At 40.2% G+C, this 14428-nt stretch overlaps 1 protein-coding gene across 4 annotated transcripts; it reads left to right on the forward strand.

The window, feature by feature from the left end:
* Positions 1-651: 651 nt before the first annotated feature.
* fam135a (family with sequence similarity 135 member A) lies at positions 652-13446 on the forward strand. 4 transcript variants are annotated; one of them, XM_053875593.1, is made up of 21 exons: positions 652-848; positions 2634-2762; positions 3264-3343; positions 4438-4577; positions 4659-4729; positions 4821-4994; positions 5292-5418; positions 5522-5675; positions 6299-6376; positions 6729-6778; positions 7581-7739; positions 7822-7895; positions 8288-8442; positions 8525-10349; positions 10433-10593; positions 10750-10841; positions 11027-11124; positions 11507-11658; positions 11771-11881; positions 11971-12084; positions 12526-13446. In XM_053875593.1, the coding sequence occupies exons 2-21, from the start codon at positions 2686-2688 to the stop codon at positions 12729-12731; spliced, it is 4098 nt and encodes a 1365-aa protein (XP_053731568.1). In that variant the 5' UTR covers positions 652-848; positions 2634-2685; the 3' UTR covers positions 12732-13446. The 4 variants fall into 4 exon arrangements, with proteins under 4 accessions (XP_053731568.1, XP_053731569.1, XP_053731570.1 ...); XM_053875594.1 differs by having other exon boundaries at positions 7584-7739; XM_053875595.1 differs by lacking the exon at positions 6299-6376.
* The last annotated feature ends 982 nt before the right edge of the window (positions 13447-14428 follow it).

A 14428-nucleotide genomic window follows, 5' to 3' on the forward strand; every position in this document is an offset into this window, starting at 1 on the left:
AGTTAATCCTGTTGATGTTCGATAATCAAATTAATTGAATTTTCCTTCATCATTTATGGGTGGACAAAACATTTATGAAACATTAAATTGAAAAAATAAACTGCTCATAACGTGATCAAAAACATGATTCAACATTTTGCAAAGTAATTTAGCACTTTGTCTTGAAAATAAAAGAAAAATACAAATAATTAAATGCAAAGCCATTATAAATGTATCGAGTAAGTGGAGGTTTATTTAAAAATATTATTGTTGTTGTTGCTGGGTGGGTTTGTAGATTAAATAATCAAACAAGTGAAAGTCTCTAGTGTGACGGAAATAAGTTATGTACGTCCAAACTTCAGAGTTCCTTTACATACGACTTGGTGGTTAGTGGTTAGTGAATATCCTGCGGAAACTAAAGGTAACCGGTTTGCGTCCAGAAGAAGTCTCAGCTCAGTGGAGGTCTACGCTCTCTGAGTGCTTTTCTAGTTAAAAAAAAAAAGTCCAAGGTATAATAATAATAATAATAATAACAATAACAATAACAATAACAATAACAATAACAATAACAATAATATAATAATAATAATAATAATTTGCCTTCCTTTCCTCCTATTCTGGGATCACTGTTTGGCATGTGACGTCAGAACTGCGCCTCCGGTTTCGCGCAGTTCGATGCTCGTCAATGAGCAGCAGAGGTGGCCGCTCCTGAGAGGCTGTGAAACTGCAGCTACAGTCCGAGATAGGTCATCAATGTATTGTTTAACATTGCGATCCGAATGTTTGTCTAGCGAGCCTGTGGACGCGATAAAGGTTTTCTGCCCGAAAAAGAATGGAATCACAGCTAACGTTAGCTCCACAGCGCAATGGTAAGTAGTTAGCTTGCGGCTAGTGTTAGTCCATTGGGCGGCTAACGATACAGCTAGCAGGTGAGAGTTAGTGTTGTTGTTGATTTAGACGCTTTTAAAGGTTTATTCCGCTATTCCTGGATTCCTGGGGACTTATACTTTCTGAGTGAGTGTTGTTGCTGTCCCACCTGTAACACGTAGCTTGTAAGCTCTACGATAAGAGACAGAAGCTTCAAAACAGACACTGACATTAATGAACTGTTGTGTTTATTCTGTGTGTGGTTGAACAATCTGTGGTTACTTTGATGGTCATTTATGGTTTATACTTCATCACGGTCTTCCTCTATATGATGTTAATTAAAACTGTTATTTGCGTTTTTAAGTGTATGTACTTAAAGCGTTTGCATAAGCAACGTCTTCTATTTGGGCATCAACGCCTTGTTTGTCTACATTAGATTAGATACAAAAGGTAAATGCTGGCCTGAAATCTTCAAACTGCTGGTTCATTCTTTCTCACTAAAATTTTGAATGTCTGCTGCATAGTTGTATAGTGTGCGTTCATAATACAATTGTAAAGGAGAAATGGCAAGAGTTATCATTAATAGTAGTGTTTGCATTGTCAGATTAGCTCATGTGAAATGGGACGAGGAACAAATGATACAGTTTTGGGAGTCATCAGGATCACTTTCTGGATGACCTTTATTATTATTATTGTTATTGTTATTGTTATTGCTGTTGCTGTTCACACCCTTGAGAGGGACTCATTTTCCTGTTATGCATTTGCTTTAAAAAATCATCAAAAGTTCTTCTTTCCAATGCACACACTCCATAGTATAGACTTTCTGTTGTAACATACTGTTCTGAAATCTTGGGTTTTGATTCACATAAGTCAATGAATACTCCTAGATTATAACTCATATGCTTTTTCCATGTCTTTAATATTCAATGTTTGTATGGTGCTGTAACAACCCAAATTTCCCCATTGTGGGCAGAACAAAGGCAGTCTAATCTAATCGAGTATATTCATAATTCATTTATTACCTCTGTCAAGGAGGTTATGTTTTCGACGGTTCTTTTTGTCAATGTGTGTCCAAAATAACTTGAAAAGTTATTAAAGGAACAACTTTCAGGAAATATGCCAAATGGGACAAGGAATAACTCATTTCAATTTTGGAAGTGCTCAGAATCTCACTGTCTGGATCCAGGGATTTTTTGAAAGAATAATTTAAAATAGGGAGATTATTTTGTTTGTTTTTGTTATTTGTTCATATAACAACATAAAACATGGTCAGGGAAGCTGCAGGGAAAAAATAAAAAAAAACATGATTGGCAGAGGTTTGCACTCTCAGAGTGTTTTTCTAGTTGTTTAATGAGACTGGATCTATACATTTTTCTAAAAGCAGATTTCCATTGGTAGAATGACTTATTCAGACAATTTTTACATTTTGGTCGATTAATGATTAGGATTTTGTACACACATCCCCATACTGTACAATGTCATGATTAAATATTTGTCTGTTATTGCCTTTATATTTTTTTTGTTTAAGGCTATTTACTTTGCTCCAAATCACAGTGCTGTTATGCGTCTTTCTCATTTGGCCTGAGTCTAATAACATTTTCAGTTCAGTGCATTATTTAGATCTTGTATGACTAATTTACATGCCGTCTGTAGGAGAGTTTTTGCCAGGGCACCTTCGCCCTACAGTCAAAGCTTTATGTGGTTACCCAGAGCAAGGTCAGGCTAGTTGACGCTCTACTTGGTGGAGATTGTTTTTCTGTCTGATGGAAATGATCATTTGCCCACAGGCCTTCAGGTCCATCACCGATGATGTAAGGCAGCATCTCTGACTGCAGCAAGATGACCGAAGTCCAGGCTACAGTGGAGTTCTCTGTGGAGCTCCACAAATTCTACAATGTGGACCTATTTCAAAGAGGGTGAGTAGTCTTTGTAGCTTATGTTTTCAGTATGACCTTGAACTGTTTCATATTTACAAGATCACACAGCTGTCGTACAGAACATCCACAGGAAGCATATGTACTATGTAACCCTAAATGCAAATACAATATTCTTGCATAGAACAATGTATATTTAAACCCTTGGTATCTGATATTTAATATTTTTATGGCAGTGTTATGCAGCTTAATTTATCTTTAGTTACTGCAGAGTATGTGTGTAGAGTTCAGCACTGAATGATTCATTTAAAATATATGAAGACAGCATTTCCTTGAAACATAATCATCCCAGGTATTAGAGCTTGGTTTTACTACTTCATTGACTGCAAAAGAAAGTTCTCATTATTTATTCAAAGAGCCTTTAGTGTTGATTTTCCTACAAAAGACACGTGAAACCAACCTCCTAGATTGTGTTTCTCAAACCGCACTCAAGAGTGATTCGACTGTGCCTGTAGAGCTAATTGCTTTTTTTTTTTTTTCCAGGTTCTACCAAATTCGTGCCAGTATGAAATTGCCAACCAGGGTGCCACATAAAGTTGAAACCAGTCTACATCATGCAGGAGGTAAATATGAATGACCAAAAAACTTCACAATGTTTCATTTTTAAGATGCCTTTTGGCTGAAACAGAAATATTGTTCACCATATATGTTCACCATGTTGTCAGTCAAAGTTAATTGAAAGAGCTGCCACACCTTTTGTGTATTAAACTTCTGCATGACTGTTAAAGAACAATAGAAAAGAATAAACATTCTTGTGGGTACATTTCAGTTCACGCCCTCAATCATGAGATAGACAAAGTTAAAAATCCACTTCAACGTAGTGCTTGTCATATAGTTATATATTTTTTCTTTTTGTGGATAAATGAAAAGTATGCTAATTTAAATTTGATAATGGATGAAAAAACAGTTTTTTGGTGGGTCAGTGAACAAAACAACATGCTTTGAGTGGCAGCACCACCTTTGTGACATGGTACCGAGCTTGCAATTCACCGCTAATACTTCCTCTGCAATAGCAGAGACGGATCAGAATAATCTGTCCGTCTTTTATGTGATTAAACAGAACCAATGAACAGACCAACTTTATTAGAAACCTGGGGAGTGTAAGTAAAGCTACTGAATTTGTTATTTTATCTGGTCTATATTTTTCAATAACAGTCATAATAGATTTAATAGTTTTTCCCTAATGGTGTGAGACGATGTAGTACACACGCCCCTCCTATGGGTGGCGTTGTATGCGCAACAACCCCAATATGGAAAGCGATGTTAATGTAGTGTTAGCTTGCATGGACTGATGTCAAGGTTGAGCTGTTTCAACGGGTCACATTTGATTTACCAATCGACCAAAAAGCCCCCTTGTGCTGGTTGAAACTTGGCGCAAGGGTGTATGGGCTCCAATACGTTCGATTGCTCTGGCAAGAATCCTGCTTTGGTGAAATGACAAGTGTCTCCTTTAGAAAGAGAGGTCCCAAGAGTTAACATCTTGGTCTTTCAACAGATACTTGTTCAGTTGGCTGAGGCATTTTATATGTACACTCACTGTATTTCCCTCCTGTGGAAGCTTGAAACTAAGCACATGGTTCATTCAGAAAGATGTCTCCACTGTCTGAAATATCTCATAAAATAACTTTTTCTTTTCTGTTCTTTTTTTTAAATGAAGGTTCTGATCTAGCTTTTCCTGCATCTGTCCAAGATGATGTCATCTCCAGCAAAACCTTCCAAATTCTTTACAAAAACGAAGAGGTTGTTGTCAATGATGTGCTGCTTTTCAAAGTAATGATGCTGCTGGATGAGAAGAAGGTGAGTTGTGTGACCTTATGGCAAGCAGTGCGCACCAAAAACATTTCTTGCTTTGACATATCATGTGTTTTGATATTTCAGGTGGAAGAATCCCTAACCGACATGGATTTTCAGCTCTTCTTGGACTTGTATTTTACAGATGGCGATTACTCGTATGTGTTTTTGTCACAATTACAGTCTGCAAACGTTATGTAATTCTTGGCTAAATTTGTGCCTTGTCTCTTACTCATCTATCGTCCGCAGGCCTGAGGATCCGAGCACACTGCAGAACATCAGTGGCCGCACTATTCGTTTGCACTTTAGCCTCCAACGAGGCATCCATCAGCACATCAATGTCATGTTTGACTACTTCCATCTTTCAGTCATCTCTGTAACCATCCATGCATCACTGGTGGCTCTCCATCAACCACTGATCAGGTGAGATGTGTGAAACACATGACTGTCCAATAATACACTGAACGTCATGAAAACAGTTGAGTGTCTTCTTCACTTACTCACCCCATTCATGCTGAAGGCATCTGATAAATCCTATAAAGACTTACCATAATATTATTTTACCTGACATTTACTGCTCAACTTGGCATTCCTTTTCCATCGTCTTCATCCAGTGAGATTTAATTATAGATCGTAGTAGTGCACACAAAATTCACACACACAACAGCCTCCGGCACATCTTGTCTTTTAAATGCGAGAGTTGTACCTCTGTCTGTTTAGTTTTCCGCGGCCGGTCAAGACTACCTGGCTGAACCGCAACGCCCCGGCACAGAGCAAAGACTCACTTATTCCACCTCTGGAGAGCGTCGTGTTTGGCAGCAGTTATGTTAAACAGGTGTCCCCAGATGTAAGTAGCGGTCTAGCATTGTGAAAATCTGTTTGTTTGTTTTTAAGTCTTAAAGTATACATTTATCCTCTTTTACATATATTATTCTGTTTTCTTGTTTCAGGGCAGAACTTTCCTTGTGAGTGACCCATGTCTACAACATGCATTTAGCCTTCACCATAACCTTTGCTCCAGTCTCCTCCAAGCCTACAAGGGCCTCTTTGACTATTTTACTTCCATTACCAAGGACCTGCCCTCCTCCCACAGAATGGAACTTGGTAGGTTTCATTCCATATTGCATATGTTGCAGACACTTTTTTCCAAAATTCTATAAACCTTGTCATTTATGTCATCATCCTGCTTTGGAAGAAGTGGATTTAAATCATTCAGAGTGGAGTTTGAATCTTTATTTTTTGCACTCAACCTGGTATAGTTTGAAATTGTTAGTGAGGCATATTTTAATTTCAGCAGGGATATGTTTAAAACACTTTAAATGAGCTTCAAGTCAACTATGTGACACATTTTTAATAGGTTTGTAACACTTTTTTTACACCTGGTATAATCTCCAAGTGTCACAGTATTTTCCCACTTGTGTGTTGCATCCCCCTCTTGACTGCAGTAGAAGCAGAGCTTCGTCGTTACTCCTGCCAAAACATTTAAATTGTAATTATGGTGGTCTATTACATCATTACCCAAAACTATGATAATCAATGGTCTCCCGTGACTCTTTTGTACGTCATTGTGGAACTGCGCCATTTTCCTTTCCCATCACGGCACTGCATTCCGAGGACTTTTACAAAAACACTGGAGAGGAGCAATGTCTTCCGTTGCATCAGACACTGCCAGTCCCAGATACATCTTAACAGAAAGTTAAACAAACCTATATGTGCAATCTTACTAGCCAAGCCCAGCATGCAAGTCCTTTATGAGCGAGTACTCAGAAGATCCTTTCCCCGAAGCCAAAGGCACGTCTACATAGGTATGTTCTGAACCTTCGAAAAACTCAAGTGTTTTGCTCTTTTTTTTCCCTTCACCTCAATTTTCTTCTGGTAGAACAATCTGTAGCTCGCCATGCTGTCACACTAAAACAATTGACTTCAACTGCTGCCCGTGGTTTGCCATTTGTCTGCTGTCACTCTTTTAAAACGATTTTAACAATTGTCTTTTACCATAATATTCTCACACTGCCGTGATACACACCAACTATGGGACCGTCTGTGGTCTTTTGATATAACGCCTCACTTCACCTCTTTGTTCAGTCTCCTTCTCGCATTCTTTTCTGTCGTTTATATGAAAATAAATGAATAAAAAGCTGTCCTTTTGCCTTTCAGAGCAACTGGATTTGGAGACGCGACTATCCGACTTATGTGAACAAGTTAAGGTAAGAAATTATTCCTCTATTGAAGTGTCCTTTGCTGACGACTGATTTTAATTTTGACCTCTGTGTTAATGAATAAACGCTGTTATTGATTTATACTCTGTTCAGCCACCCACTTCAAACAGTCCGTGTGCCTTCTTCTTCGTTGATTGTGCAAATATACTAAGATACTGCGCCACTGCAGGACTATCAGGTGTCCCACATGGTTTTGAACTTGACTAATGTCATGTCCCCTCGGGCGCATTCTGACACCCCCCCAGTCTGTGTGTTAATGTCATTCAGTTGTTATTGATCACATGAATCCACATTTCCACTTGTGTAATTTCGAGTTTATTTAAGGGCAGCTTCACCCATGAATGAGTGATTTCTGAGTTGAAGATGTATAACAAGTTGAGAGAGATTAACTGAGGAGTACTATTTCTCAATATGCACCTTTGACAGTAATGCCACTCTTGTCTTCATCTGCTCCCATTGTGTATGAGTATGTGTGTGAGAGAAATGCCTCTCATAGAGCTGTGGAATGAAGAGCATTTTGATACAACACTGCACATGTTTTAACTTGTTTTATAGCCTGGTGCGATGTGAATTGTAGGTGTAGCAATAGAGTGGGAAACATGGCCTAATTAACATAATCTTTCCAAAACATTCATGTGGAGAACTGTTGTTAGTGTGTTATGAACTTATATAATGAGACTATGTGATTTACATGCGTATTTGGCAAAATACTGCAGAAGTGATTTTGGTGTGTTGACCGGCACATGAATTGCTCACTGATCCGCTCTGGTGGTTTCTTCTGGGACTGCAGCAGAAAGCCGAGTCCCCAGATGAGTTGGCGGAGTTGGTGAACATGAACCTGGCTCAGCTGTGCTCACTTCTTATGGCACTTTGGGGACAGTTTGTAGAAGTTGTGTCCCTGCAGGAGCACGTCGCTGCCCTCCTTGCCATGGAACACCACACACTGAGGGTGGGACTCACCTTATTCACACTGCACATACCAACGCACCTTTAATCTGGGTCTTGACTGTTGTCCTTAAATCTTATATCAGGTGAGGCGTTTCGCTGAGACGTTCTTTTGTTTGGAACACCCCCGACAATCTGCTTTGGCTTATCAAGAGCTTCAGTAAGTTTCCAAAAACGTTATCTATCTAGCTATCTATATCTATATCTATCTATATCTATATATATATATATATATATATATATATATATATATATATATATATATATATATATGTATATATATGTATATATATATATATATATATATATATATATATATATATATATATGTATATATATATATATATATATATATATATGTATATATATGTATATATATATATATATATATATATATATGTATATATATATATATATATATATATATATATATATATATATATATATGTATATATATGTTTTTTTTTTACAAATACAAGTGCAGTAATTATTAAATATAAATTTAAATACAACTTATTTCTTCTCCACTAACTGCATCTTCTCCTCCCTCAGCGCGCACAGTCACCAGCAAATGACAAATGCCATCAAGAGTTCTAGCTATTTCCTGTCATTGCCTCCACTTCCTGTAGAATGTGCTGACCTTGACGGTGATGTTAGCTCTTTGCCAATAATCTTTGAGGATAGATACCTGGATTCCATCACTGAAGGTGCGTAACATTGCTTCTCATTGGTTCATAAAGTCATGATTAACGTTCGGCTGATCCCCTGTTCTATGTTGGTTTTTTTTAGACCGTGATGGACCCTGGTTAGGAGTTCACAATCTCAAATCTGGTCCAGCCGCCAGTAAAAATGACAGATCTCATTCGAAGGATTGTGGTGGCGCAGCAAGCCCCTCGCCTGAGAACAGGTGTGGTCCCTCTGAAAACACCTGGCCAGACAACTTTGACGCACCCCCCAAGAGTAAAGGAAAGTCGGTTAAGATGAAGAAGAACCCTAAAACTGAGGGAAACTCAAAGAAGATGACAAGACAAGGCTCCAAGGATTCTGTGGTTCTTGTGGGTTATAAGAACCTCAAAGCTCCTTATGCTGATGTGAGTTCTAAGTACAAAGAACGGGGGGCTCTATTTAACTCAGAGGAGGATCAGAGTGCCCCACAGGGTGACTTGCATCATAATTCAAGGACTAATGCCAGTAGTGTTTTAGAACCTGTAGCCACATCAGAATACAGCACGGGCAGTTCCGTTCCAGATGCCAAGGCTCCCTCTGCTACTTGTTTGAAAGGTTTCCCGAACCCTCAGGCAGGTACTGGGGCTGTGAATCCCTCAAACAAAACGCATGAACAGGGTGATGGTGGCAGACAACTGTCCTCAGGACTTCAACAGATAGAAGTTAAACCAAGTCAAAGGAATCCACACCGAGGAGAAAAGGTTTCCGTTCTTTTGCCATGCCGGACAGATGGCGGTTTAGGTAGTAGAATCCCCAAGATTACTGGGGCAGAGACCGGTGACTCCGGGGTTGATTCTGTATTTGAGAGGCCGGATTCTGGTGAGGTACCAGCAAGGCGTAACCTGCCTTGCTCCGTATCGGTTCATGTGAAAGGCGACAGCATCCGGCTGCCAGAGGCGTGCGTTTCCTCACGTCTGTCAGATTCAGGCATTGAGAGTGAGTGTAGCTCTTTTGCCACACAGTTTGCTCTCGCTCAACAGATGTGTGTGGAACTGGATTGTAAAGAGCCAGCCACCCCTCATCTGGAAAGGCCACTCACAAGTCCTGCCCTGAGAAGTCTTGAGCAGAGTTCAGTTCCAAAGCAGATTGGGGCAGGAGATATGCCTGAAAACACCAGTACTGTCAGCGGAGTTCAGTCATCCCTAACTTCCATCAACTCCTTGCCATCAGACGAAGAAGGAGAGGGTTCTTCCAGGACTAGTGGAGCTGAAGTTCGCCTCAGAAAGTCCAGCATCTTGGTCCAGGAGCAAAGTCTAGTCTTTTCAGGGGATGTCACACCGAGCAAGGACATTATTGTAGCCAGCACTCCTGAATCCACTTTTGTAATTGACTCTGAAAAAGAATCCCACATACTGGATTCGGCAGAACCTGGGCTAGAAGGGGCATCTGGTTCCGGAACCGTGAAAGAATCCCGCAGTGAAACACACACCAGTAACTCTGCCACCAGTAGCACTGATATGGTCAAACGTGGAATGGTGGAGAATTACTTTGGTTCACGCTCGAGCACGGATGTGTCTGAAATCAGCCCATTGGAAACGTCTGCCATCACCCTGGGAATCCAGACGCGACCGCCTGTTGAGGAGGACGAGGAGGAGGGTGAGCCGGAGATGATCGAGAACGGTTACTACGAGGAAGGTGACGGTTATTCGTTCGTGAACGGTGATGCTTATGAGGAGCAAGCAGGAGATGAGGACACAACAACTCAGCACCCGAGGATCCTTTTCGAACAGCTTGGCATCGGTTACACCCACGGAATAACAGATTCTTCCAAGGCTCCAATCTGCTCCAACCAAGCCACCGGTGGTGTTGTACGACCTCGGTGTCCCTCTACCTCCGTGTCCAGTCGTCTGCAGTGGTACGACTGTGTACCTGAGCCTCAGATGAAACTGTGAGTTGATTCACTTCAGATATAGAGATATTTTCCTTTCTTCATCTCCCGAAGCTTCAACCAAACACCTTATGCTTATGCAGGTTTATCAAGGCAAAGGAAGAAATGAAACAGCTCAAACTACCAGGGTTCTTGTACAGTGAGGTACCGGAGCTGGCATCCACTGTTCCCTACTTCAGCTTAGAGGAAGATGAAGGTTGTGAAGAGGGCATTCACCTCATAGTCTGTGTCCATGGACTGGATGGTAAATATCTCATTTTCTTGTGTGTTTAGTGTCTGTCATGTTGTAGTTGAGTTATTTTGGTCTTTATCCTAATGATAAACTATGTGCAGGATTCTTGGATGTGTGTGACTGTTAAAGCTGTGCAAGCACTGCATTGTGTTCCCTTTATGTTTACAGGAAACAGTGCAGACCTGAGACTAGTGAAGACCTATCTGGAGCTGGGACTGCCTGGTGCTCGTATAGACTTTCTCATGTCTGAAAGGAATCAGGTGACTTCATTAACACAAACAGTGCTTTTTGATATGTTGTGCAAAACCTCACAAGTAAGTCTGTACTTGATGTTTTGCTTGTTAAGCTACTCTGAGTAGCTCCATAATTACCCGTTAACAACTGTAGCAGCTGCAACGCAAGACCACACATGCACAGTCCTTTTTTTGTTTTTTTTTTACTGCAGAATGATACCTTTGCAGATTTTGAGTCCATGACAGACAGATTGTTGGATGAAATCATCCAGTACATCCAGTTATACAACCTCACGTTGGCAAAAATCAGGTGAGAAAAGCTGATCCACTCGAAATGAACTTGTATTTTTGCTCCTTTACTGTGCACTCCAATTTCTCTGTGGGTTTTTATCAGTGTGTTCTGGTTTAAGTTCCCTCTGATGTGGTTTGACGCCGGGAGATAAAACCTTTGCAGTGATTGGCTGAGGGGCGGACGGCAAAGCTACAAAGTTCAAAGGGTTTTGAAGTGAAGATAGTGAAGTTTTTTTTTCAAGCAACTGCCAGTAAATAATGTTCTGCTCTTCTGCAGTCATGTAATATTGCCTATTTTTGCGTTCCAATGAATTAAAAAAATGTACAGCAAATATCGCCGTCCAGTTTTTCTGCAGGAGATGGATATGAGCTCATCAAGTGACTCTTTTTTTTTTTGTCAGCTTTGTCGGCCACTCGTTGGGGAACCTCATCGTCCGCTCAGTGCTGACCAGACCCAGATTTAAGTGCTACTTGAGCAAGTTGCACACGTTCCTCTCCCTTTCTGGACCTCACCTGGGAACTCTGTACAACAGCTCTGCACTTGTGAACACAGGTGGGCCTCCATTTGGTTTTCTACTCAGGAGAGGAGCTGTGCCTCACAAGATGATGATGAAAAAGACCTTCTGATGAGCGGATCTACAGAGTAAAATCAACTTTGTTCTCAGGTCTTTGGTTCATGCAGAAATGGAAAAAGTCTGGGTCGCTCCTCCAGCTCACGTGCAGGGATCACTCAGACCCTCGACAAACCTTTCTATATAAGCTCAGCAAGAAATCTGGTTTGTTAAGCTTCTTTTTTTTTCTTCAAATAGAAGTCTGTCTTTCTTTTTCCAATATTTACATAAGCCTTCATTTTTTTTATTTTCAGGTCTACAGTATTTCAGGAATGTGGTGCTGGTTGGATCCCTGCAGGATCGCTACGTTCCATATCACTCTGCACGGATAGAAATGTGCAAAACGGCATTAAAAGACAAACAGACTGGTGGGTTGAATGTCTTTTCACATGGTCTACAAGATGAGCGCCCTTAACTAGATATTTACAGAGAGCAATGTGATGATGTGTGTCTGTACTGCCTGTGATGGCTCTGTGAATATTCTATTAAAATATATTTTATCTATTCAATATACTCATTTGAAGGATGAACCAGGAACAGCAGATGAATGTAGCTGTGCTTTTCCAAACACAGCAAATCTCAGTGATTGAGGGCCTTGGTCAGCTCTCTAATCTCGCAGGCCTTGGTGTTAAATATGGCTGTGTGTGCTTGTTCTGGCATCTCATGAGGATGACAAACGCTCGCCTTTGAGGGTTGGATACAGAGACAGATGGAGACGTTTGTTAGTTGGAAATGGCTTGTTGGGAGATTACCAGCATTCACCGACAATAAGAACTGTAATTCTTAAGCTTTTTTTTCTTCTTTTCCAGGTCCTGTGTATGCTGAGATGATTGAGAATCTGCTGCTGCCAGTTCTTCAGAACAAAGACTGTAATCTCGTGCGATATGATGTCATCCATGCTCTCCCAAACACAGCCAACTCCCTCATCGGCCGGGCCGCCCACATCGCAGTCTTGGATTCAGAGATTTTCCTGGAGAAGTTCTTCCTCGTCGCGGGCCTCAGGTTCTTTCAGTAGAACTGCAGCAGAAAACAACACATGTCCAAGAGGAATGTGGAGCCAATACCTCGCTGCGTCACTACTTCAACTTGTCCAACTGACTGGACAAAGTCGCATCATCTTTCATGATGGAGTTTTATTTTTCTACTGGGTTTTTTATCCATCCTTCTGTTTCCCGGATCTCCTTGCTACAATGTGACAGTGTTACTGTATTTATGTAAATCCCAACATCTCCTCTCCAGCGTCATTTTAAAAAGTTGAACTGGAAACGTAGCTGCTACAGATCTGCTCATAATGTCCTCAGCATCGCAAATGTTCGTCCCACTGATGGAACTGAATACTTTGCACCTAGTTTTTGTAAAAGGAATTTGTACAGCTGTGTTTTATATCATCGATTTTCCATCCTTTTTATTGCAGAACAAATGTAAATCGTTTCATACCTATTGTTGGCTTCTGGTCTAATTTAAATACTGCCATTCTTCATCGCAGTACAGCACACTGAGCCAACCTGGTGTTGGTGTATTAGCGCTTTGCCTTCTGCATTTTACTACAGGGGTTTTCATCATGATCATGATCAAGCAAAAGCACATGCGGGGGAAAATGTTTTATTGAAAGTATTCGGTTGGTATTTTTGGCAAGTGTATTTGAACTGTTGTGTACAGTATTGTAAGCTTGATTTTGAAAAAAAAAAAACTTTCTTGAACAAATGTTTATATATGACAATACAATTAAATATTCATCTTAAAAATCTTATACAACTGTGTTGATTTTTCTTGTTAAAAATGAACTATTACAAGAAAAAAAAAGTTGTCATACTTCCCAATTAATTATTGCTTTTTTTTTTAATATGTCCACATTTTACTTATCCCAGTCCCACAGTGTCTGTCATTTTTTTTCCCCTTAGTATCCTTTGTTTACCTCTTATGGGTCGTACCTTACTGCAGACGCAGTTTTTGTAGGAAGCTGTGGTTGGGTCCGGAGGCAGCTTGGGGTCCATGAGCCATATTCTGGTGTGCTACAGTTTATTCAATTTTGTAATCAATAAAATGTAAAATAATAAAATATAGGGAAAAAAACATGAGCTATAGATCGATGATTTGTGACATACATAATGGTTATCAAATTTATAGTACAATGTTACCCAATGTATTACAATGTTCTAAAAGGTATCATCAATGGGTGTTGTAGTTATGAATTTATGTGAATATCCGTGGAAAAGCTATGAACCATGACCACGACCGGGTACAAATACATTGTTATCACCTCATTTACAGATCAAACTTGGTCATTTAATCCCAGTAATACATATTCTTAGTTGAGTCTTCGATGCTCTGCCCATCACACTGCACTGTGTCTGTCTTCTACATGTTCTGCATTTCTCTCACGTAGTTCTACCTGTCAGTCTTCAGACTTTTCTTATCTGATCTCTAATACAAGTCTCGCGGCCGCTCTCCGTGATGTTTTACTCCTGTTGGCACAGTTCTCCCCTCAGTTTAGTTCCCGTTATTCATTCCTAAAACTTCATGATGTGGCTAATCTGTTGTTGTTACTGCAGCACTCAACCTACCATGACAACTGTGGGAAAAACTAGGCCCACTACAGTATTTCAAATGATGAAATCTGCGTTTTAGTGAAGCCTACAGATGAAGACGAGGTTCTAATCGTCGATACAATCCGGAGGTTTTTTAACTCAAGCGCACAAAAATAGTCCTGGG

Source organism: Synchiropus splendidus, chromosome 9 (assembly GCF_027744825.2).
Source record: "Synchiropus splendidus isolate RoL2022-P1 chromosome 9, RoL_Sspl_1.0, whole genome shotgun sequence".
NCBI classification, from domain to species: Eukaryota; Metazoa; Chordata; class Actinopteri; order Syngnathiformes; family Callionymidae; genus Synchiropus; species Synchiropus splendidus.